Raw genomic sequence first — 23,689 nt, forward strand, 5'->3', positions numbered from 1 at the left:
AACTTGAAGTTCAAGTCTCGTTACTCACCCACTAGCATCCTCTTGCGTGTCCTGACACCCACACAGTTGGCTGTGCAAGAGGAGAACTTGGACCAGCTGCTGAGTTGACAGTCTTCCTGGCAGGGAAGCTGGCAGGGCTGGGTGAGAGGCGGCATGGAGCCAGCAAACTTAAAACAAGATTCCACTTCTGCCTGCCCACCATCCTGATTTCGACACGAAACAGCTAGAGGGTGAAGAAATTTGTATAAATGATAACATGAACATGACAGTTATTTATGTTTCCACAGGAGATTAATGTGCAGCATACTCCACACTAGTACACTAGAGTAATTAGCAATCACTATCTATAATAGCTAGTCTACAGACTAAACACCCAGGTGCCCTCAATATAATCTGAGGGGACTTTATTCATGTCTCCATTCAATCAATGGCTTTCGGCTTGTCCCTTCAGGGGTCACCACAGCGGAACATGTGTTTCGTTTTTTCTACGGTGGAGATATATATATATATATATATATATATATATATATATATATATATATATATATATATATATATATATATATATATATATTTTTTTTTATCCTTTCGGCTTATCCAGTGCAGGGTCGCCACAGCGGATCATTGTCCGCATGCTGATTTGGCACAAGTTTTACACCGGATGCCAGTGGAAAAAATTTCTCCCTCCACTCACTTCAACTGGTCAAGGCAGATGGCCGCCCACGCTGAGCCTGGTTCTGAGTTTTTCCTCTTCATTGTTGCCTAGGGCTTACTCAAGGGGGATTTGGACGGTTTTCTCTATATATCTTTATTGGTGTGTGTGTCTGGGGTTTGTTCTCACCTCGAACCTGCAGCCCTGGTCCACAAGTCTCCTGAGCTCCAGGACTGTCCTGATGAACTGCTAAAGAAACTATCTGACATCGGCGCCACTTGTGTGTTTTCCATCTACAGGAGTGGATAAAAAAATCTGAGGTTACCAGCACAGAAGGGAAGCGTTACTGAGGGTTTTAATTCCTGACAAAACAAATAGGAAAAGTTTGCTTGCAAGGAAAAATGTTTTATTGGGCTCAATTAAAGAAAGTCCGTCTTTGGTAAAGCCTACACAATAAAAACAAAAATTAAGGAGGATGCTTTGCCCTCTCTACCGTTACTAGGTAACCACTCATTCACTGTCTTAAGCCTAGCTGCTAAAGTAAATACTGCTAAGAAACAACTCTTATACTCTATATACATTTATATAAATGGTAATTTCTCTAAACACCTGCATGAAAATTGACATGTGGAAGGTAATTTCTCTGACTTTGATTGAGGGACAGGTTATAGCATAAAAGAAGCCATTTAAATGGTTAGTGAAGTCCAGCTGCTGCTGAACAGCAATTTCTTTGATAGGGTGAGACATTGTTCTAAAATACGTTGGACAAAGAAATGGACATCTGTGTGTATATCAGAAGCTTACAAAGAGAAGGGATGTGATGGAAAATCAAGTATTATTAAATGATGATTAAATTTTTCCCATAGCATTTTACCTATTTGTAATAGCAACTTGTACTCAGTGTACTTTTGAAGGATGTTTAAAAGATTGTATGTTTTTCAGACTTTGTCTCATATACATGTTTTGTCTTGAAGTGCAGAACTGCTCCAAGGTCAGTTATTGTCTAACAACAGACCATCCCACACTGTAGTGATCCAGAGTCACTCCATGCTTATCAAAGTGCTGAAAAGGGAAAAGGTTTCCATAAAAGGAGAAAAGGGCTGGGGGCAGTGGCCTGAGGGTGGACAATGTTCTGCCCAGTAATAGAAGGTTATAAAATAATTTTAGCCATGACTATTTGGCGTTGTCGGGCAGGATCTGTGCATGGCCGCCAGGGGAGCCAGTGGACAGTTGTCAGTGTGCACCCTGGAAGAGAAACAAAAACCAGCCTCAACCACCGCTAAAAGACTGGGCGTAGAGATGGAGTACTGGCCCCTGCTTGCCACCGCAAGATCTATGAACTCAAAAGTAACACTTGTCAATACATATACTGGGGGAGTCGTAAAGAAGTTTCTAAATTAATTTTTTTGTAGTTCAGGTTGCCATTCTTGGTCGACTTAATCTGATCGAATCGGGCAACTCCTAGTCAATTGGGGAGGATAAGTGACATTGATAGTTAACCAAAATAGGCTAGGACTCCTAGTTGATTGGGGAGGACAAGTGTCAATAACCGAGTTGGACGAAGGGGCCAATAGGTCTCAGTGATAAGGGACTTTAAGTCATAGTCACAAAGCTAGTGCAACGGGAGCATATAAAAGATACTCTCACCCTCGTAGAGATGTGTGCGTTGAAGGCCATCCACGGATTTCTATGGGAAACCAGGAAGGTAAGGGGCCTTGGACCCCGCAGGGTCTGATTGTTGAGATTATGAAGACCAAGTATGGTGACAAAAGTCTTAAATGTTTGAAAATTAAGCACTTTGGCTTTCCTCAAGGAGGTTCCTTTAGTAAAACTCAGCTAACACAATTAGAAGATAAGCTGTTGAGTCTAGAAAATAAACTAAAAACTAAAAAGAGTGTCACAGAAAGACATGCAAATGTGTGAATTACATAAAGAATATTTGATCATGTGGAAAACTGAAGTAGAGAATAGGGGAAGGAAAAGAATGCAAAAGCTTATGACAACTAAAACGCATAGAACAGATAATGCTTTAGTAGGCAAATCTGTTAAACCCAAACGCATAACACCACCATGAATTGTATATGTTTTGCAGAGATTTCAGATCCACTGGAGCAGAACTAAGAAAACTTTTGACAACAAAGGCAAAACCATCTGATCTGCAGAAAGTCATGGCGAAGCCACAGGCCCACTGCAAATGCAAAAATTCAGACTGGGAGCACCCAGGCAATGCTATATACAGAGAAGCGGTCAACAATCTGGCTGAAGAATTTAAACTCAAGTTCTCAGTGAAAATTGATATGACAAAAATAATGGCTTCCGAACAACTTGAAGATGAGACTGTTGTTGATTATCTACACTGCCTGACTAATGTGTTTGATACTCACTGTGGTATTGAACAGCCAACGGACTTGGGTAATTCACCTGGACCGTGGGAAACACACCTCACAAGTCACTTCATGAGAGGACTTTTGCCTGACACTGCTGCAGGAGTGCGCAAGACCTGCATAGGTGTAGATGAAGGTGCAAGACTGGAGGACCTCCGTAGACATGCCATACATACTCAGACTCAATATCACAAGAATAAGAAAGGCAAGGAGGATAGGGAGCAACAAGTACTGCACCTGGCAACCATTACAATGTTAAACACAGTATCAGAGGGGAAATGTGGACAAAAAGGACAACCTATGCATCGAAGAGGGTGAGGCTCTGTAGGCAAAGATGGACATTGGAGCAAAGACTGTCCATCTAAAGATAGGAGGTGTCCTTATTGCTACCGGAGAGGACATAGACCTGAGAATTATCCTGAATAGCCATCGCCAGTGGCAAACTGATGGGAGGAGGAAGGGCCAGTGCCCCAGGAACGATTGCTGATTACTGATCAAATGGAGGGAGGTGATCCACACACTGACACACATTGCAATGAAGACATGCTTACGCACATATACACTGATCTGCCTACTAACTGCAATGAAGAAATGCTTGCTCAGACACATACTGAAAATTTGCCTGACAGATGCAATAATGCTCGAACATGCTGTAATAAATGTGGATTTGATCGAACAATGTGTTTCTGGAAGCTAAGTTTAAACCACCTGTGGAAACATATACTCAGTATAGTCAAGGTGACAAACAAATTTCCTGAATACACATTGAAAGTGAATGGTCAAGAGGTGACATTTTTGGTAGACAGTGGAGCAACTAGGTCAATATTAAAAGCAATTGAACTTGCAACATCACTTTAAATGATTGGCAAATTTGTGTACAGTGTTTCTGGAGAATTGCAAAAAGAGTATTTAACCCAGGCACTGTCTTGTATTAATTCTCAAGATCAACCTTTTAAACATGCATTCATGTTGTATAAATTGTGCCCCGTCAATCTGTTAGGACATGATTTAATGATTAAACTTTGAACTCTGAATTTGGAAACACACACCATGGTGAAGTATAGTCCTGATTCTTTGTTACATGTGTATGAATGGAAGCTGCAGCATTCTGTTTTGTCTGTAGAGTTACCCTCACGTGCATGTGCTTTGGTGTCTTCGATGTGCACAGATATAATGTCAGAAGGTGATTTACAGTGTATGTTTCACGTGGCCCTGATGTTGCTTATGAACAAAGATGGGATTTAGTGAGGTTTGACAAATTAACTACAGTGTTTTTATATTGGTCTGATCACAGATGTGCACTGTCTGTCTCTCTGAATGAGGAACAAAATTGTCTCTATGATGTAAATGGTAAATGGCCTGCACTTATAAAGCGCTTTTCTACCTATTGGCACTCAAAGCACTTTAGACTGCTTTTTATTCACCCATTCACACTAACAATCACGCACACACTCACACAGCAATGGGGGAGCTGCTATGTGACCATACCAGCATTAAGGAGTATGCCTGAATCTTTGTGAGCAAAACACAAATATGATGTAAGTTTATTAAAAAATTGTGAAGCAGTTTTGATAACGTCAAAATCGACCTACAGTCCTAAAAAACGTATTAACCCGTTAAAACCTCACACAGAGTCTCTTTGAGATGCAGGTGTAATTGTTCCCTGCAAATCTCGTCCATGCCGCACTCTAATTTTTCCTGTCAAAAAGACAAGAGACAAAAGCCAGCCTACTGAGTGACGCTTTGTTCAGGATCCGCAGCGGTAAATGCTGCTGTTCAGCCTAGAGCTAACAATGTGCCAAACCCTTACACTCTTCTTTCACAAGTTCCACTGGATGCTCAATGGTTCTCAATTGTGGACCTAGCAAATGCATTTTTCAGTGTGCCTGTTCATCCTGAGAGTCAGCTCTGATTTGCTTTTTGGTTTAGTGATCGTATGTGGACCTGGAGCCGGATGGCACAGGGTCAGTTCATTGATTGGCAATGACCCCGTCCCCTTACAACATCTGCTCCACCTGTGAGTTTGAGTGTTTCAGCAGAAAGCAGAGAAATGGTAAGCCTCAAGAACACTTCCCGACCTGTTACCTGACCTGGGAATTAGGAAGGGGCATTATGAAATCCACTTTACAGGGCTTTAAATTCTCCTGGTACCCACAGAATGGTTGTTACCCTCCTAATCCTATTTACCTGAAGAGTCAGACGCAAGGTATGATGGACATCTGGTGGCTCTGCGGAGGAAAACCACAACAGACTGTGGGCCTGGCAGGACAGGATGGCCCTAGATGTGGTCCTTGCTGAGAGGGTGGGTGTTTGTGTGATGTTTGGGGACTCATTTTGTACTTTTATTTCCTAATAATACTGCACCTGATGGAAGTGTCACAAGATTGCTAGAGGGTTTTAAATCCCTCAGAGAAGGATTTGGGTAAAATAATACTGGCATTCTACTTCTACTGATGGTAACTTTGCATACTTTTTGGTACCTACTTTTGCCAAATAGGCATAGTAATTAACTTCAATGCAAGGTTCTTACAATAAAATGTATTTACCTGTATCCTTGGCAGATAGGTGGAGAATCGCACTCTCTCTCCTGGGTCAGCACTTCAGGACAGTCCTGTCCCCCATTGGCTGGTAACTGGATAACAATACGGTTCCTGTACTGTTTCTTCTTAGTGTTTTCTCCTAACACAAGCCACAATGTGTTACACATTAGTTTTAGTACCTAGTGTTAGTTTAAGCTGGTTTAAGGCCCCTATACATCAAACTAGAGCTGCTGGTAACATTAAGCTTTGCCATGTCAGCTAGTCTTAAATGTTTTTTTTTTTTTTTAGTCCTAAATATAACAATTGAAAAAGAAATTTCACTCTTGGGTCTGCTATTTCACAAAACCCAAATGGTCTTCATATCCTGCGATGCATCTATCTGTGAACTCTCTGCTGAAAGTGACCACTTCAAGGCGATGCTTAACAGTTAAGTGGTACACTGAATATTGAATCATCTCCATCATCCACTCTGTGTAATCTCATAAACCTCATTGGGTGGTAGAGGTTATTGACTTTACAGGAAGTCTAAGTCTATTTCATGAGTGTCATATGACACTGCAGTACAACTGGGGCGCAGGAGGTAGAACGGCCGTCCACCAATCCTCCAGTTTTTGGTTTGATCCCCAGCGCCTCCGGTCACATGTCGAAGTGTCCTTGAGTAAGACATTGAACCCCAACTTAGTTGCTCCTATTGAGTGTGCTGCATAACAGCTCCCCCATTGGTGTGTGAGTGTCTGTGATTGTGAGCGCGAATTGGAACATCCAACAATGTTAACTGATAGTCCACTGTCCTATCAGAGCTACTTCACAAAAAGGAACATTAATAGAGTAAATACTTTTGGCACAAGATTACAGAAGACAAGATAATATGGGGAATGAATTCTACAAATGTTTAAAAGTGAGGCTGAGCTTTTTGAGCACAAGAAAGAATAAATGGGTTGTTTCACTCTCTCGTCCCACAATGCTCAACATCTCTGCTAATAAAGTTATAAGAAACTGGGTAACTAAATATCGTCTGAAACTTTTTACATAATATTTATCAAACATATCCCAACTCACAACGGAATTTTAGTATTATAGATTGCTTGAAGGTTTAATTTTGTGTCTGTCTTTGCCAAAATATTGAGTACAATTAATCCCTAATCAATTAACATGCACTTATAGACAAGCTTTTGTGAATGTGCTCTCTTGACACTGTTGCATGTGGCTTGTGTAACACACTGTAAGCCACTATGTGTAGTACGCTACCTCCTCGACATGTTGAATGGCAAGGGCTCCAGTTGCTGTATGGAGTGATGATACAGTCTCTCTTGCATGGCAGCAAGCAGGGCCTGACTGTCTCTGGGCGAAGACTCTCTGGGCATCTGTAATTACAGCAGTGACAAGGTCACACACATACATACAGACTACTCTTTAAAATCTGATCTAAGTGTGTTAGATCAAAGCCAAAAGAATCTAGAGTTCACTTGTGGTACATTTACACTACATGCTTTAATTGCGTTGTATTATCCTTCCTGTTTGGTTTGAACAGAAGCTTCTCACTTAATATCCATGATTTCTCTCTTTACCTTCATCTATGTTGTTGATATTTTCTGTTTTATGTTTAAGACACTGTGAGGAAGAGAAAAATTATCTTCGTTATCACGAGAAAACAAATACAGTTGTTTACAAATCATTAGCATTTTTCTATTTTAAATACCACAAGATACACTTTTTGGGAAGAAAAGAGACCATTTTAATTTTGGAAAAGCAAATTATTCTGCCATTCTGGATTGATATAGGATTTCAGCTCCTCAACAGTTTGGAGACTCCACGGTAAAATTTTTGCCTCAGTCTGGCTGTTTGGTTCTTACTTTAAGGTTGGCGGCAATTTCCCATCTTGCCTCCGATCATCTTTTACCGCTGTTTTTGGTTTATTCCACTCTTGGTAGCCGCAGGAGTCTTCCACTTTCCCAATAAATATAACTTGATGTAAATCCTTCCTTGTTCTACTTCTTTCCAGCCAGCTTTGACTCTCTGCCTCAGCCAGCCCAAGTATGATTTGTAAGTTAAACTTATCTGTTTAACATTTTAACTCAATTGAAGCGTCGACTAAGGTTTTAAAAAGAGAATTGATGATCTGATAATTTAGTTTTAAATAGTTTTCTTGAATTTTGGACACATTACACTACAAATCTGGACATTGTGAATTTGATTTATAAATGGGATTTTGGATATCATGTATGTAAACTTTTTATGAATTTTTATTTATCAAGAGGATTTGAACTGTGGATTCAAACTGAGGATTAGATTAGTGGAATTTGGACTGAGGGTATGAATGTTTGTATCAAAATTTAAGAAGAGTATTGTAACCCTGCATTATCCTGTTTCATGCTTGAGCATTCTTCTTACGCCTTGCTTTCTCTCTCATGAATGTGTGTATCTCTACAGAGGCGCTGGCGGCAGATTGGTTCAGCCATGTTGCCAGTACCTAATTGAGATTCCCATGTTACCATAAATCGCCTTGTATCCCACAAAGTCATGTATACTTCTGTATATACCATGCTTTTGACCTCTGTAAATTAAGTGAAAGATTGTCTCCTTCCGATCTCCATACTTGCCCTGCTGTCTTTGTTCCCTAGGAGCCCATGTGAATAACACCCACCGGTGGAGAAAATCATCTTCCTTACCCATCACTGTTTGGCTGCTCTGCTCCTTGTCCCATCTCCATTTCACTTTCATTATAACTTTGATAAATTCTTGAAATTACTTGTGGTTTCCGCTCATCATTCTGTACACCACTAAGTAGTTTATAAAATGCTTACAGAACAATCTGGCCACCACGGATCCCATGGGCATTCAAAATTGGACAGCAGAGGAGGTAATATCTAGACACAGATCCAGAATTGACAAATTACCTATTGGAATACAACAGATCTATCAGCAGCTTAGGTAGTTAACTTCATCCTCCTCTTGTAGATTGAATCATTTCTGATTCTGCGGAGTGCATTAGTAATTCTATGCTCTCTACGTTTTCAACTTCAGCCTTTCTCGTTCCGCACTCAAAGGGCTTGGGTGTCATATCTAATATCTCTCCATATCGGCAGTGTGTGACTGTGGGGAACAGCAGATTACAGGTACAGCTCTTTTCTGCTTCCCAATCTTATGTTGGTTTTATTTTATTAATGGTGAAATGGCCAGAAAGCCAAGTCTCTATCTAGTAGCTCTACAAAAATCACTTCAGGGAAAATCACTTTTCTAGTCAGTTACCTTTAATTGTTGGCAACACAGTGTTAAAGACATACAATCCGCATAGTGACTGAATCAACCGTAATATATTAGGGTGGACCACTTATTGTCCATTGTTTTGTTTTAGGTGATCCACTTCAACACCTCTTTCTCAGAAGGAGGTGAAGGAGTATCTCTGTGGTACCAACAGAGTACCTGACCTTGAAGGAAATCTTTAAGATTCACAGCAGTCCTATGTATCCACATTGTCAATATGACGGTCTGACTGACAAGTATCTTTCTATAGGTCTGCAGGATTTCACCTGTCTCAAAAATCTATTCACTTCAATCACACTACATTTATTCACCCTGCTAGACGCCTCCATACAGTATATGGTAAATGTGGATGCTTCAGACATTATGTTGGGGCATTATCTTGCTGTTTGTCAGCAAGATAATGTATTGCTAAATTCTAAATAAGCTTACATTTCTATTGATTGATTTCCAGTTCTTAAGGACGAATTACGTCGATACAAGTAAACAATGACACAGACCTATGCTCAGATACTTCCCACATTACTTTTATACTTGAACAATAGATGTGCATGTCCACAAAAGGGCAGTGTCGCATTTAACAATCCCCAATTACCTGAAAATGAAGAAACAATCCAAAAACAGAAAGTAAATGTGCCTGTTATACTATGTGCGTGTCACCACTTAAGCTATCATAAATGTCTTTAGCATTTGGAAGGAAGCCAGAGTACCCGGAGGAAACCCACATAATGAAGAACATGCAAACTCCACACAGAAAGGCCACCAAATTTGCAGTCTTCGAGGTTTGAGGCGACAGTGCTAATCACTCCTTGATTTCAAGTTGGAAAATGTATTCATTATTCGGCTTAAGTGACTTTGCGGGGTAGCTGTAGCTCAGTTGGTAAAGGCAGTCGTCCACGGACCAAGGTCAGTGGTTTGATCCCCATCCCTGGCTATATGTTGAAGTGTCTATGGGCAGGACACTGAACCCCTAACAGCCCTTTCCCATCCCCAGCTGATCAGTGCCGGTCTAAATCAAAATCAAAAAGCAGACAATGATCCGCTGTGGCGACCCTTAACTCACAAAATAAATAAATTAAAAAATAAAAAAAAATTCTGCTTCAGTGAGTTTAGAGGTGTTTAGAAATGTTGCTATGCTCAATTTTCATCATTGGAATATATTTTTAGAAAACTAAAAACATATCTAAGATTAATCAAATGTTGGCTGCTCACTATGTGTTTTTATATTATGGCTGTGGTAGACAAAAGACCAGAAGATCAGACCTGGAGTCTGTAGTCTTCAGATTTCCATCTTACCATCTGCCATCTTGCAGTAAACTACTTGGGAAGAGTTCATTTCACTGGTCCTCTACTTTCAAACATATACCTTTCATCTTTACCTATCCTTTTTTTATTCAGCAGTGTTGAACAATTTTGCTTTGACCATTTATTCAGTAGGGAAAAGCCTACATTCCCTTTCATCAGTGGTTATTTGCCTGGCGGCATTCTAATTTCACTATAAACAAGTAGAGACTTTTAGTAGAAGTGACCAAAAAACATCTTTTTCAGAAAATGAATTGCAATACTCTAATGACACTTAGTATTTACTAGTGGTAGCCTCCTTATTTTGGCCACAGCTGAGGCTGTGATGTGAAAGTGTGTCCCAAGGCAGCAGGCTCTCTGCTCAGCTTGTAACTGTAGGCTTTATAGTAATCGCATGAATAAAAACAATGATTAATTTTCATACACAGTATGGGGGCTGGTGAGATTTGCCTATGTACTGCTGCTTTGGTGTTAGAATAATGGCCCCGTTCTGCTGAATAAATAAATTGATTATTCATGTCCCCAGCAGATGCCTTAAGGCGAGAAACAAACCCAGATGCTTAAAACAGTTGGTGAGCAGCTCATTAGCCCATGCCTTTGCCAAGCACCACCATCAACAGAATAACCAAAAGGATAAATGGCACAATGTGCCATGTGCAAACAAAGTCTAGAACCAAAAACAAAAGATACCTGTCAGTTAGACACAGGAAAGCATTATTACTGAAGCGCCTCTAATTATGTCAATGTGTTGAGATGAAACTCATTGTAGTCCACCCTAATAATCAGGAAGTATTACATTACACTTCATCCTGTCTGATATATTTTACAAAAAAGGAATATGAATAAATTGTTATATTTTTATAGTTAAAATAAGCTCACATGAGATGGATTCATTTTGTAAATATATTTTATATTTAGTAGTATATATTTAAACTTAAGTGTTCCAGGATCTGATTATATTTCTATAAATCCATCTGTCAGGATCGCAAACTTCACTTTCTTCTTCTGACTTTTATTTTGCAGTAATTTCCTGTTCCTGGTCCCTTCACATTTTTCCCAATCTCACCATGACTTTCCAGCCTTCACTGAGTTCATCATTTCTATCTATTCTTCTCCAGTAATACCAAGTAAATATTCACTAAAGGATTGTCATGTATGCCAATGTTATGAGCCAAATTTAAGTCATGAAAGGAAATTTTAGAGCCCAGAAGCCCAGTGACCATTCTTGGCCTAGTGCACTTGTTTCTTGGGTGTTTTGGATATTGTGTCACTAAAGGGATTTTGGAGTCACTAAGAGGAATTTGGAATTCTTTTCATGTCAGGGATTCACCACGTTCCACCAGGCCTGCCTCTGTGTTACAGATCCAGATGACTACATTTTCCACAGTGGACACTCCTCCCATTGTTTCCGTACCCTTTCTTCCAGATACTTATCCTTTGACTTACTAAATCTCTACTATATTATTTTATAATAAACTTTATTTAACTGAGCTTGTGCCTTATTGGGTCCAACCCAAAAAAAGTCCCTTACACCATCTTTCCCAACAGCATAGATTGATTTCTGTTCTCCAGAAGCTATTTATACAAAATCTGCAAAATTTAGGATGTGTGACTCTCACATTCACCCAGACCAGCCAGAATACTTCTTCCTTAACAGGGCAATTCTCTTAACGCTGAGTGATTGGTCTGACACTCAATGTGAAAGGGAAGAGCCTGCTGTTGCCCAGCCACAACTTCAGCAGGATGTTTCAGAAAAATGGGATGAGAGGTTTCTCGCAAAGTAATAGTTATTTATAGAAGAGGGCAACAAATTTTCATAACCGAAACACAAATTTCAAAAACAGAAAGCCCCCACATTTATTGCTGAGCTTGTATTATTTTGATTCAGTATATTTGCTGGTAATGGAATTAAATTTGAAATTAAATTTGAAATATATTTAAAAGAGAGACGAGATAGTTTTAGTAATTTTACGGTGCGTGATGGCCCCACTATCAATTTTGAAATTGATATTTGACAACAGTGATGCTGTTTCTTTTTTTTCTATAATTTTTAGTATTTCTTTTAGTGCTGTCTGAAAGTAAAAGCTCAAATTTTACTTCAGTGATGATTGGCTAATTATTGTCTTTTTTATGAAAGAAATAAATCTTTTCTAAAGCAGCTGCTTTTTGTTTGAATTGATGATACAAATTGGAGGGATGCTTAAGGTTTCCTACTGTCAGTCTATATTGTAAAAGATTGAAATGAGCAGAAGTTTAATTCTAGAGCCTCTGGCGCGTGAGAAAACTTCTCTCTTTTCAAAAAACTGGACCACTAATACATTATATGCAGTACATGACTCAATCTAATTGGATTGAAATGATAAAAATTTAATTGAAATAACAAACCTTCCTTAAAGTTTATGTTTAAGAAATTATGGGAATTCTTACTTTTTGGGAGGAACCTGGCCCACATTGACTCGGACACAGATAATCTTGCGCGTTTGCATCCCCACTGAGCAGGCTGTATTGTCGCCATGTGCTCTTCCCATAGACATGTTATTGACCACAGTGGAGGAGTCCTCTATGCACTGCCCCCATGGGCCAGTTTGCCAGTGGTACACAGTGCAAGGATGTTCGTTGCAGCTCCTTACTTCCTGAAGGGCACTGGTGTTGGGACATAGGAATCCACCTTAAAAAATATGGAACAGCACAAACCAATATTAATATTGTAGTTGGTTTACAAATAAAAAGAAAAATTATTTAAGACTAATAAAAGTCTGCATTTCTATAGCACTAGATACTGAAAGCGCTTTAAACTGCTTCTCATTCACCCATTCACACACACACACACACACCGATGTGGAAGCTGCTATGCCCAAGGACACTTTGATGTGACCAGAGGAGCTGGGGATTGAACCAATGACTGTGGGGTTGGTAGACCTCTGCTCTACCTCCTGCGTCAAAGTCACCCCTATATAGCAGATAATCAAGTGTTTTGTAGGGGGTCAGAATAAGCTCCTGAGGCAATTACTAAAAAGAAAAGCAAGCACACAAGCCATGCCACAGCCCTTAAAAATCAACATACATTACAGTGCATCTTAGGTTATGTAGCAGTGTTATGCAAAAGTAACGTAAAGAGTACATGTAGTTTTTGCACATTACTTTCAGAAGGGGGATATTTGGTAAGGCATTGCTTTTTCAAGTATCAAGTGTAATATGTTGCTTTTTTAAGTAGCAACCACAAAACTAATGGAATTTAATCATGTTGTATTATATTGTATTGTAACATATTTGTTTATTTTGTAAAAAGAACCATTTCAGTTGTGAAAAAATGAGTTCAATATGTCATCCTAAAGAAATACTACATTACTATACATTTAGGCAAATATGCTTTCTGTACATTATACACTGTACGCTGAGTAGATTCAAACTCAAAACTTCAGCAGTTAAGTTCATGAGTACATTGTTATCACATTTAATAGGAATGATGGCTAAACTAGGATTGGTTAAAAACTAAATACATCATTGCACCTGGACTGGGAGATGTTGGATTGTGAACTTTCACACTCAAACTTTATTAGAATGCTGCACTGGTTTCTTTAAAAAGAAAAATTATTAATTATTACCCAAATCAGCTTTAAGACAGTGGATATCAAATTGCAACTGCAAAAAAAGATTTAAACAATCTTCTTTGCATTTAAATCATCTCAAACTGCTCTACACTGCTCTGACCCATTCTGAATAGTGAGCAGATCATCAATATCCTGACTTCATATGTCTGGCTTTTGAATGCTACAAAAGTTAATAAATAAGGTGCAAGATGCAGCCTGCATCAGATTCTGGAATGGTCATCACCATGAACCTCAGCACAGATGATGGAGTAGGAGTATCCATTCACATGGAAATCAATTATGTCTCCTTACCCCAGAGTGGATGCTGTGATGTTTTGTCATGCGAATATGGTCCAGAAGTCAAATGACAAGAGCTGTTAAATTTATGGCGAAGACATAAAACATTTTATTCTAATGTACTGCCAAGCTAGACTCTTACCATCTGTGCAGCCTAACATTTGTTTCCTTTAACAAGGTTTGGTGGGACTGGCATTCTCACAGTGACTGGCAATCTGGACAGTTGGGTTTTAGCCCAGAGGCACTTGCTTCATTATTACACCATTTAAATACTCATTCTGGAATTGGAAACATATAATACTAAGGAATATCCAATACTACTACTAGTGTGGAAGAGTTTTTTCTCTCCTTTTGTCACAATTGAGATGGCAAGTTATTTTTTACAAAATAAATTAACGCATTACAATACAGTATGTGAGACCATGATACAATGCCATCAGTTTTGTGGTTATTGCTTAGAAATGCAATATATTGGACTTGATACTTTGTGAAAAGTAATGCCTTACTCTATTTTTCCCTTTTAAAAGTAATGCGCTACGGTACTCTTTACATTTTTGCATTACTCCGCAACATCACTTAATACAGTAAGCTCTGTTGTGTACGTTGATCTTCAATGGCTGTGGCATAGCTTGTGTTGTTTGCTTTTCTCTGTAGTGGTTTTCCTCTCCTCAGTAACTGTGGAGCAACTGTAGCTCAGGAGGTTGAGCAGGGGTTGTTGGTTTGATCCCCAGCTCCTCTAGTCATATGTTGAAATGTCCTTGAGCAAGACACTGAACCCTAACTTAGTTAGGAAGGAATTCTTACCTTCTCCTGCATTATAAGCAAGGATAGAGCGAGATCGTGTCTGTTTGCCCTCTGTGTTTTTTCCAGAGCAGGTATGGGAGCAGAGAGACCAGGTACTCCAGGGGCTTAAAGCACAGTCCTTTGGACAAGGAACTTCACAAATGGCAGGCATAGGCAGGATGGCATCCCGGCAGAGTTGCCTCTCCACATATTCACCTGGACACAGACAAATTTTGGAAATTAAGAAAGTGCAAAACACTTAAAAAAAAATAAGTCAGTATACTGAACACACATACTTGAAATTCTATATCTTCTTTGAGAGGACACTTACTGACATAATGCAATCCATATGTCACGATCCTGTTCCCTGTGTTTGGTTTGTCCCTGTTTTCCCCAGATTTACTTCCAGCCCTTGGCTTTTTTTTGGTGTCCCTCTGTGCCACTACCTGTTCCCCAGTCCTTTTAAACACAGCTTTCCCCTCAGTTCTTTGCCAATTCGTCTTTGTTGTTTTGTTGTATCCCTCTGGACAGCAAGCCCCTGGTTCTTTTCCCCATTTGAACTGTTTCCCTGTTCCGCCGGCTACCTGTATTTGTAGCTGTTTGTTTCTAGGTTTGGTTTGGTTTCTCATTTGTTTTCTCTTTTTATTATTTTGTTAGCCTTTTGTTTCAGTGTTTTAGTGTTTCTTTATCTTTGTCAGTTTTTAGACAAAGTGAAGATTGTTTTTTGGTTGTCCCCAGTTTAATCTTTTCAGTTTTTTGTTTGACCCTGTTTCTATTTTCTTATTTTTGGTTTGGTCATTTGTCTGTCCATGTTAATTGGCTTTCTGTTTTTGGCAGTCATTAGTTTCCTTAGTTTTGCTATTATTCTTTAATTTAATTATTTTGGATCAATTCAACGTTCACCTAGTTTGTTTGTTTTGTTATGTTGGTGTGTAATTTCCTATCCTCCAAGTGGAGTGATATTCTGTTGTTGTCTCTCCCTACTCCTTACATTAAAACCCCCTTTTAGTTTGAACTCCCTCTTGCTGTCTTCTTAATTGGGTCCTTAAAATTGAAATATGCAACCCGTGACACACTAGCCCCTTATTTTAAACCTAACCCTCCCAAATGAATGCCTAAAAATCCCAAAAACAAGTTTTAACGCTGAAAGAGCCCTTTGAACAAAAAAATGTTCTCAGTCTGTAGGGAAAATACTTTGATCTGGGCCTTACTAAGTAGCAAGTGTATGCGTGCACACGCACACACACAGTTTGTAGGTTTTAAAAGAAAAGCAATACTTGAATATATTGTATCACTCTGAACCATAATGTATTACTATATCAAGGTCATCAATTTTAAAGTGACAACTTGACAGTGCAAGTGCGTGGGAATGCTGACCCCACATCATTTTTTTTCCACTTGAAGAGTACAATTTGAATTTGGTGTTTCTCCGCTGTCTACCTCTCTGTGAAATGGAGGGCGGGGCAGATTCCTATGCAATACAGCAGCTGGGGTTTAGATCACAGCTGAGGTGAGACAGTCAGATGAAGAACGATGTTAATGTTTCATTACACGGTAATACAACTGGAGGGGGAAAAGCCAATAAAATAAATATTGGGAGGAAGACACCCTGTCTACCTTTAAAACTATACTATTCAGTTCACTCTGAACCATTTGTAGGGAGCCCCCTCCCATTTACTCTTCTCTATTTTCCTCCTTGTGCTGTTTCCCTAATTTTAAATTCTATATCATGTTGTGCCTCCTGTGCACCTTGATCATGCACGAGTGGATCATTTGGGTGATCTCCTGCTGTGAGTTACTCCTGCTGTGTCTGAAAGGAGGCCATTTCATAAATGAAACAGGATTCTTTCCCCATTCCTCCCTCTTACTCATTTTCTTTGGATTCTCTCTTTCTCTGTGTGTCTTTAGTCATTAGCATGTAGCCAATTTGGTGGTTGGAAAATAAACAGGGCTTCAGCCCTCTAGGTCTGGAGTTTTAAACCCCTTGGTGATCTTGTCTGCCAAATCATTTGCAGTTCTTTTAAAACAATGAGAAATTGCTTAAAACAGATAAAGCAGTATACCACGTAACTTAAAATGTCAATATTATGTTGATACTTTGTACACTTTGTTATACATTCAGCCTTTTGGTGTGTCTGACACGAATTAGCTACACAGGTTGTGGTTCATCTTGGATGCTTCCTTTTTAATTTCTTTTTTATTTCTGTATTTATTTTTGTTCTACCATTACCACTGCTTCATGTCTCTACTCACCATTACTGTTGACACATTGCACTTGAGGGATCTGAGTTCCTGGTCCACACTCATTCTCATTATCAGGGACACATTCCGATAGTTTAACCACCAGCCAATCATAGCAGCTGGGATCTTCACATGGTATTGCCTCCACGAGGTGGGGGCAGTTCCCTGTCCAGCCCATCGGATCATTGATGAGCTTCCTTTTTCTTAGTTTGAAGCCTGTCAGAAAACAAAAGGAACTTAATGAAGCGAATAAACAGTAATTATTTCACAGTCAAAGCCATCCAGTGTAAGCATTTAGTGTCCCGAAGAGTGCCAGCTAAGAAAAACGGCTGTGGCTGTGGCCAACCGTGATTGGTCATCTACCAATTCACAGTTTGATCCCAAGTTCCTCCTGTCCAACTCACAACCTCTGAGTCAGGCTAGTGTCTTGCTTGGCATGCGCACCATTTGTCTTTAAATAAGAAGCAACATTATAAATTGCCAGTGTTTTCAGTGGCTAACAAAAATGATTTTTGCTCTTTACACTGTTCCTGCTTATAACAAGTGATCTTATTCCACTGTGGGATCAATAAAGTTGGATCTTATCTTATCTTAACAGTGCTGTATTTCAGGAAGGTCAGTTTTGTCTGATCTGTCATCAGATTGCTGAAATAAGCAATGCCTTTCCTGAATAAGACATAATTTGGATGGCAGAAGATGTATTTTATATTGAAATCTGTATATATCAATCAACATTAAATTCATTAATTCACACTTGTCAGTGACAGACACAGACAGACCTGTGTGTCTATTTTTAGTGCAGTTTTGGCATAGACGCCAAAGTCTCAGTTAAGTTCAGTATTGGTTTTTGGTTGTGCGCCTTGTGTAAAAAGATTTATTCAGATTCCTTGAATGGTTCATTAATATATATATATATATATATATTGTTTCTTTCTTTGTCCTTTCCGTTTTTCCCGTGCCACAGCGTCGTCACAGCGAATCATTGTCCGTATGTTGATTTGGCACAGTTTTTTCGCTGCATGCCCTTCCTGAAGCAACCCTCCCCAATTTCTACTGGGCTTGGACCAACTGCACAGCTGGGGATGGGAATGGGCTGTTAGGGGTTCAGTGTCTTGACCAGAGACACTTCCACATATAGCCAGGACCGGGGATCGAACCACTGACCCTGTGGTCCATGAACGCGTGCCTTTACCAACTGAGCTACAATAAAATTCTAATTTTACATCGATAAACCATCCATGATACTGACCAATTGTAAATAATGCAAATGGTCCTTGGCAAATACTATGTGTATGATTTGCTGGCATCGAATTTAAAGTAAGCATGTGTTCTAAAAGCTATTAAATGTCTCAATTTTTATGTTGTCATTATTCTGCTTACAAGCAAAAATATGTTTTAAATAATTTGCAAATAATTGTATTTTTTTTATTTACATTTTACACAATATCCCCACTTTAGTGGAAATAGGGGTTTACTTAAGTGGTTATCTATATTAATTAAAAATAGGTGGGTTGCGGCAGGAAGGATCTCATTCCGCTGTGGCGACCTCTGAAGGGCAAGCCAAAAGCTGTTGATCTTTTAAATTAAAAGCAGTTAGCGTTTTTTTCAATCAATCAATTCAATCTTTTTTTTAACTGACTGTGTGTGACTAATAAATATTAAATTTGTTTACCTTCTTGATTGCAAGAGCAATCAACAGTCATCAGTGGGTTTCCTTAAGTTAAGTGATTTATGTATTTTATTCTAAAGAAATGTCATGATTTATGTCCTTCTCTTTTTTTTTTTTATTTTGGGTTTTTTCATAGACTATTTGGCAAATCCCCTTAAACTTTCATCCATCACCAGCGAGGCAGGCTGCTTCTCCTCTGCTCTGCTGTTTACCTGCCCTCCTTTGACACAAGCCATGTCCATGCTCAGCTGCCACAGTATAAATACCTATTGATCCCCTCTATTCGCTGCCAGATTGTTGTTAACACACACAACTAACACTGACTTGGTTTCTTGCTTTTGACTCTACTCTTGCTTATGAGTTGCCGTAAATTGGACATCAGACTGAGATTTAGTTTGTTCTAATAGTGGATGACTAAATCTTTCTTTAACTCTTAATCGGTTTTAGTAATTGTGTTAAAAATAGATAACTGTTGCTTCACAAGCTTTGAAGGTAGGTTAAAAATGCTGATATTTGCTGCCCATGTCGTTAGTATTACATGTGAACTGGCAAAATAAGCTAGAAAATACAAGTTTTGGTTTTTTTATGATGCCATAGTTATTTCGGTCAGAAAAGTCTGCATTATACAATTGGATACGTTTTAAATAGACTAGAACTATCTGGTATAAAAGCCAATGAAAAACCTTTTAACCTTCTTTATTTGTTTGTTTTTTGTGTAGTGAGGCATTGAAACATCTTGCCACAATATCCTGGAGTCCACTAGTGTGGTTCTAGTAGTCCTTTACCTATGTCCTTGCTCTTTCTAGCTTAGTTAGTTTGCATGTATTTGTGTCTTCTCTTTCCCATGGTTGTGCCCCCTTTCTCCCTACCTTTCTGAAGCTCTGTTGCCAATATGCATTTATCAGTCCTGCTAACCTGCCCAGTGTTTTGTTTATGGAATTTTGCTTCTTTGCTTATATCCCTTTCCACGTAGCCTAACTGATCACGGCTTACGGTTGGCCACCTGTAGTCTGGTTTTGTCAGATGGGAGTTTAAATGGAAGTTTTCACTTCCATTGTGGCCTTAGTGCTTGCTCAAAAGGGATTTGTTGGTGAATCTCTGTGAATCTGTAAAATGAAGTTCCTTGATGATGTAATAAGCAAGTACTGTAAAAATTTTAATTATATTATTTGTTTTTGCCACTATCCTAGGTTTTGTTTGTTGCCTTGCAATTCTTTTTGGGTGTATTTACGTTCAGCTCACCACACTTAAATTACAGTATACTACTGATATTTGCATCATTACAGATTTTTCATACTACATTCTAATACTGTAGGTATTTTAGATTGCACTGTATGATAAGATAATGTGCATATGTCATTCCAATGCGCAAATAAGAGCTGAGGGAAATGTCATGAAATTTGACACTCAGCAGTACCCTTATTCAAAATGAGGCAATAAAAGGTAGTGCACTATATAGAAACCAAAACCATATAAGTCATTGAGCAGCACAAGGCTACAAAAAACCCTTGTTAAATTCCATGTTAACATCAGAAGTATTTATATATTTATATTTGCCTCATTAGAGGAATCTAGTCTGCAGTAATAATATACATGCAGGCAAAGGGTGTGGCAAATCGGCCTTAAATATCGGCCTACCAGTTTGCTGTCCATTCAGGATATTCCTGAATTTTTTTGAGACTTGCCAAATCACCCAAATGTATCTAAATGGATTTAAAAGTTAAATCCAGTTATCTCTTATTCCACCAGTTTTATTGAGGGGCATCTGGGAACTGACTTAATATTAAGAATAGACAACTTTCAAGAGTATGGAACAGTCATAGCCCACGACAGTGTGCATGTGCCAAGGTGTATCCTGCATGTTCCAATTGCTCCTTCTGGTATTTTGTTTTTTATTAAGTTTTTCTTATATCTCTGTACGTCCTTTAGTACGGCCTTGCAGCATGCTTGCTTGGTGAATTTTGACCTTTGGCAGAATTGCAGTGAAAGGATAGGATTGTTATGTTTATTCTGCCACCCAGTCATCACTCAACAACAGCACATTGTTTACTCCAGAGATCAGCTGGTAGTGGTGAAGCTGGCTGGCTTGGCTATGGGGATGAAAGATGAAGATGCCCTCATTATAATCTTGAGTGAATTTAATCATGTTTCCACTGTCAAAACACTCCCCAAATTTACCCAGTATTTTACCTGTAAGACCATCACAGGTGCTATAAGGAGCGGCTGGCAGAGGAGATAAGGGTAGTGTGGCTAGGGCAAATGAGTTGGACTTGTTCTTTAACAAGTTCAACAAAGTTTGATACTGTGCTCAGTACCTCTGATGACTTCCTCCTCCTGATAATGCCTCCACCAATTGTAGTGGCCCTCCAACCCCCTCTCCTGACACCTCTTACAATGGCCCTCTTCTGACTCTGAATGTGGACTCCAGACCGCCATCTCCCAACCTACACTTATGACACCTCTCCGTTTGAAGAAGAAGACAGCTGAGCAAACTCTCCACCAGCAAGGCTTGTGGCTTGGATTGCTTCAGTTCATGGGCTGTAAAAGCTTGTGCTGCCCAGCTCTTAAGACGCCGCGTGCCAAGGGTGCCTCGGACCCAGTGTTTATATGCTGATATGCATGCAGTGGACATGCTCCTGCTGAGACCAGCATTCTACATGTTTTAGTGTTACCTATGCTTGTAAGGTTATTATGCTGTTTCATCAGGGTCAGAGAAGTCACAATCACACAGTCAGAGGTTTTGTATTAATTTGGTACCTAAATATTGGTTTCCATAATGTCCTTATTTAGTAAAACATTGTATTAGGGGTTGCACACAGTTTCATAATCACAGTTTCATAATTGAAGGTTGTCACGCAACTTCTTACATTATTTTATTTATATTTTATTTATGACTCTGAAATTATGATTTTCACAGTGAGGTATTACCTTTTTTGGCTCCATGCTCATCACAGTTTTCATAGGTGCAGGGTCCCCAGCCACTCCACGAAGACAACTCACACTCTACAGGACAACTAATGTGGCAGAGTTGGGTGGTGTTTGGGGAGATTCCAGTACAAAGATCGCTGTTCACTGGTTGCAGTGCTATAGAGACAAAAGAAAAAAGATCTGTTAGACACTGTAAGGATTGATGATGTGTTGAAAATTTGGTTTTCCTGAGAGTATGAAACAGGACACAGGAAAAAGAACAGAAAAATTTAAAATTTTAAGTTATTAAAACCAACAAATTGTTCAAGTGTCCACATTATGTTGCACAAATTTTGTCATTTATAGCAATGCAAACACTAAAAGACTTATTCTGTTTTATCTCCAGTTTCTTGTCCCTCAGAATCAGATTTTCCATTTTGGCCCCAAACCAAAAGTATCCAAAAAATTGTCATTTTGACATTGTAATAGATTTCTTGTGGCTTGGCCACTTAAATGTGGGTATACAGAAAGTGGTCTTGTGTTATAGTCAATAATAGTAATTGTCAGTGTATGGGAAATGGCACGGAGCATGGCAACTACTGACTGTAGTCATTTAGCCCTGTGGTAGTAGTGCCAAGTAATACCCTAAATTTGATGGTTGATTTTAGTTATATAGTATTTTTACGGCCGATCACTTTGACGTCTGTCGTTATGAAATCCTTCGAACGACTAGTGAACCACCTGAAAAACAGGGCCCCTGCTAGACCCCCTGCAGTTTGCCTACAGAGCAAAAAGGTCAGTAAAAGACACCTGAACAGCCTGGGGACATACGCATGGCTTTTGTTTATTTATTTTCAGCTAAGCGTCTGGTAAGGATTGGAAAAAAAGCATACAGAAAACCAGTACTGCTGCTCCTCAGGGAAATGTCCACTCCCCTCTGCTCTTCTCTCTCTACACAAAAACGACTGCACCTCATGCTACTCGACTGTCAAGCTCCTAAAGTTTGCAGACGGCAACTGTTATTGACCTCATCTGAGATTATGATGAGACTACATATCAACGTGAGGTTGATCAGATGGTACTGTGGTGCAAAGCAACCTGGAACTGAACATGCTCAAGACTGTAGAGATGAGAGTGGATTTCAGGAGAACCCTGCCCCTACACTGCCTCCCCTCATCATATCCTCCAGGCAGGAGAACCCTGCCCCTACACTGCCTCCCCTCATCATATCCTCCAGGCATGTGTCACCTGTGAAATCCTTTAAATTTTGGGGGTTCACTATCTCGCATGGTTTGAGTTGGGAGAACAACATTGACTCTATCCTCAGAAAGGCTCAGCAAAGGATGTATTTCCAAGACAGCTGAAGAACTTCAACCTGCCACAGCAGCTGCTGAGCCAATTTTAAACTGTCTGTCTTGTGCTCCTCCATTAGAGTTTGGTTTAGAGCAGCCACCAAACAGGACAAGTACAGAGTGCAACGGACAGTAGGAAATGCAGAAAGAATCGTTGCTGCTCCCCTGCCCACTCTCCAGGACTTGTACACAATGAGAGACAGGAAGCAGGCAAACAAATCCCCACTGACCCCTATCACCCTGGACACAACCTTTTCCAAGCTTCTCCCCTCTGACAGTGGTACAGAGCACTTTCGAAACCCCTAGACACCTAAACAGTTTCTCTCCTCAGGCACTCATTAGCAGCTGACCTCATACTTACTGATACATTGCTGCTGTCCCTGCTACTGTATACACTGGACACACTAACCCTTAACCACTAAATGCAACCAAAAAAACATCCACACTCACTGCACTTTAAGTAAACAAGTTATGTGCTGGAACTGCCAAGTACACTGCACCTAGATCTGCCTTCTTTAGGCCATTCTTACGCTGTCTGTAGATTTCTTTTCCCCTACTATGTTATTTTTCATTTTATACTCCTTGAACATGTCCTTAGGGGCAACCAATGACAGAACAAATTCCTTGTATGTGTAAGCATACTTGGCCAATAAATCTGATTATAATTTGATTCGGGCCGTGACACACCAAGCCAACATCCAAGAAATAGCT

At 39.5% G+C, this 23,689-nt stretch overlaps 1 protein-coding gene across 1 annotated transcript in view; it reads right to left on the reverse strand.

The window, feature by feature from the left end:
- Nucleotides 1-23,689, reverse strand: part of thsd7aa (thrombospondin, type I, domain containing 7Aa) — an 88,136-nt gene that overhangs the window by 30,694 nt on the left and 33,753 nt on the right. The window contains exons 5-12 of the mRNA XM_067510694.1: nt 21,648-21,803; nt 17,063-17,266; nt 14,831-15,025; nt 12,567-12,807; nt 6,825-6,940; nt 5,583-5,715; nt 842-945; nt 29-223 (exon numbers count right to left, since the gene is read on the reverse strand). Of these exons, the coding sequence (XP_067366795.1) occupies nt 29-223; nt 842-945; nt 5,583-5,715; nt 6,825-6,940; nt 12,567-12,807; nt 14,831-15,025; nt 17,063-17,266; nt 21,648-21,803 (1,344 nt within the window). The remainder of the gene's footprint in view (nt 1-28; nt 224-841; nt 946-5,582; nt 5,716-6,824; nt 6,941-12,566; nt 12,808-14,830; nt 15,026-17,062; nt 17,267-21,647; nt 21,804-23,689) is intronic.

This window comes from Channa argus, chromosome 1 (genome assembly GCF_033026475.1).
Source record: "Channa argus isolate prfri chromosome 1, Channa argus male v1.0, whole genome shotgun sequence".
NCBI classification, from domain to species: domain Eukaryota; kingdom Metazoa; phylum Chordata; class Actinopteri; order Anabantiformes; family Channidae; genus Channa; species Channa argus.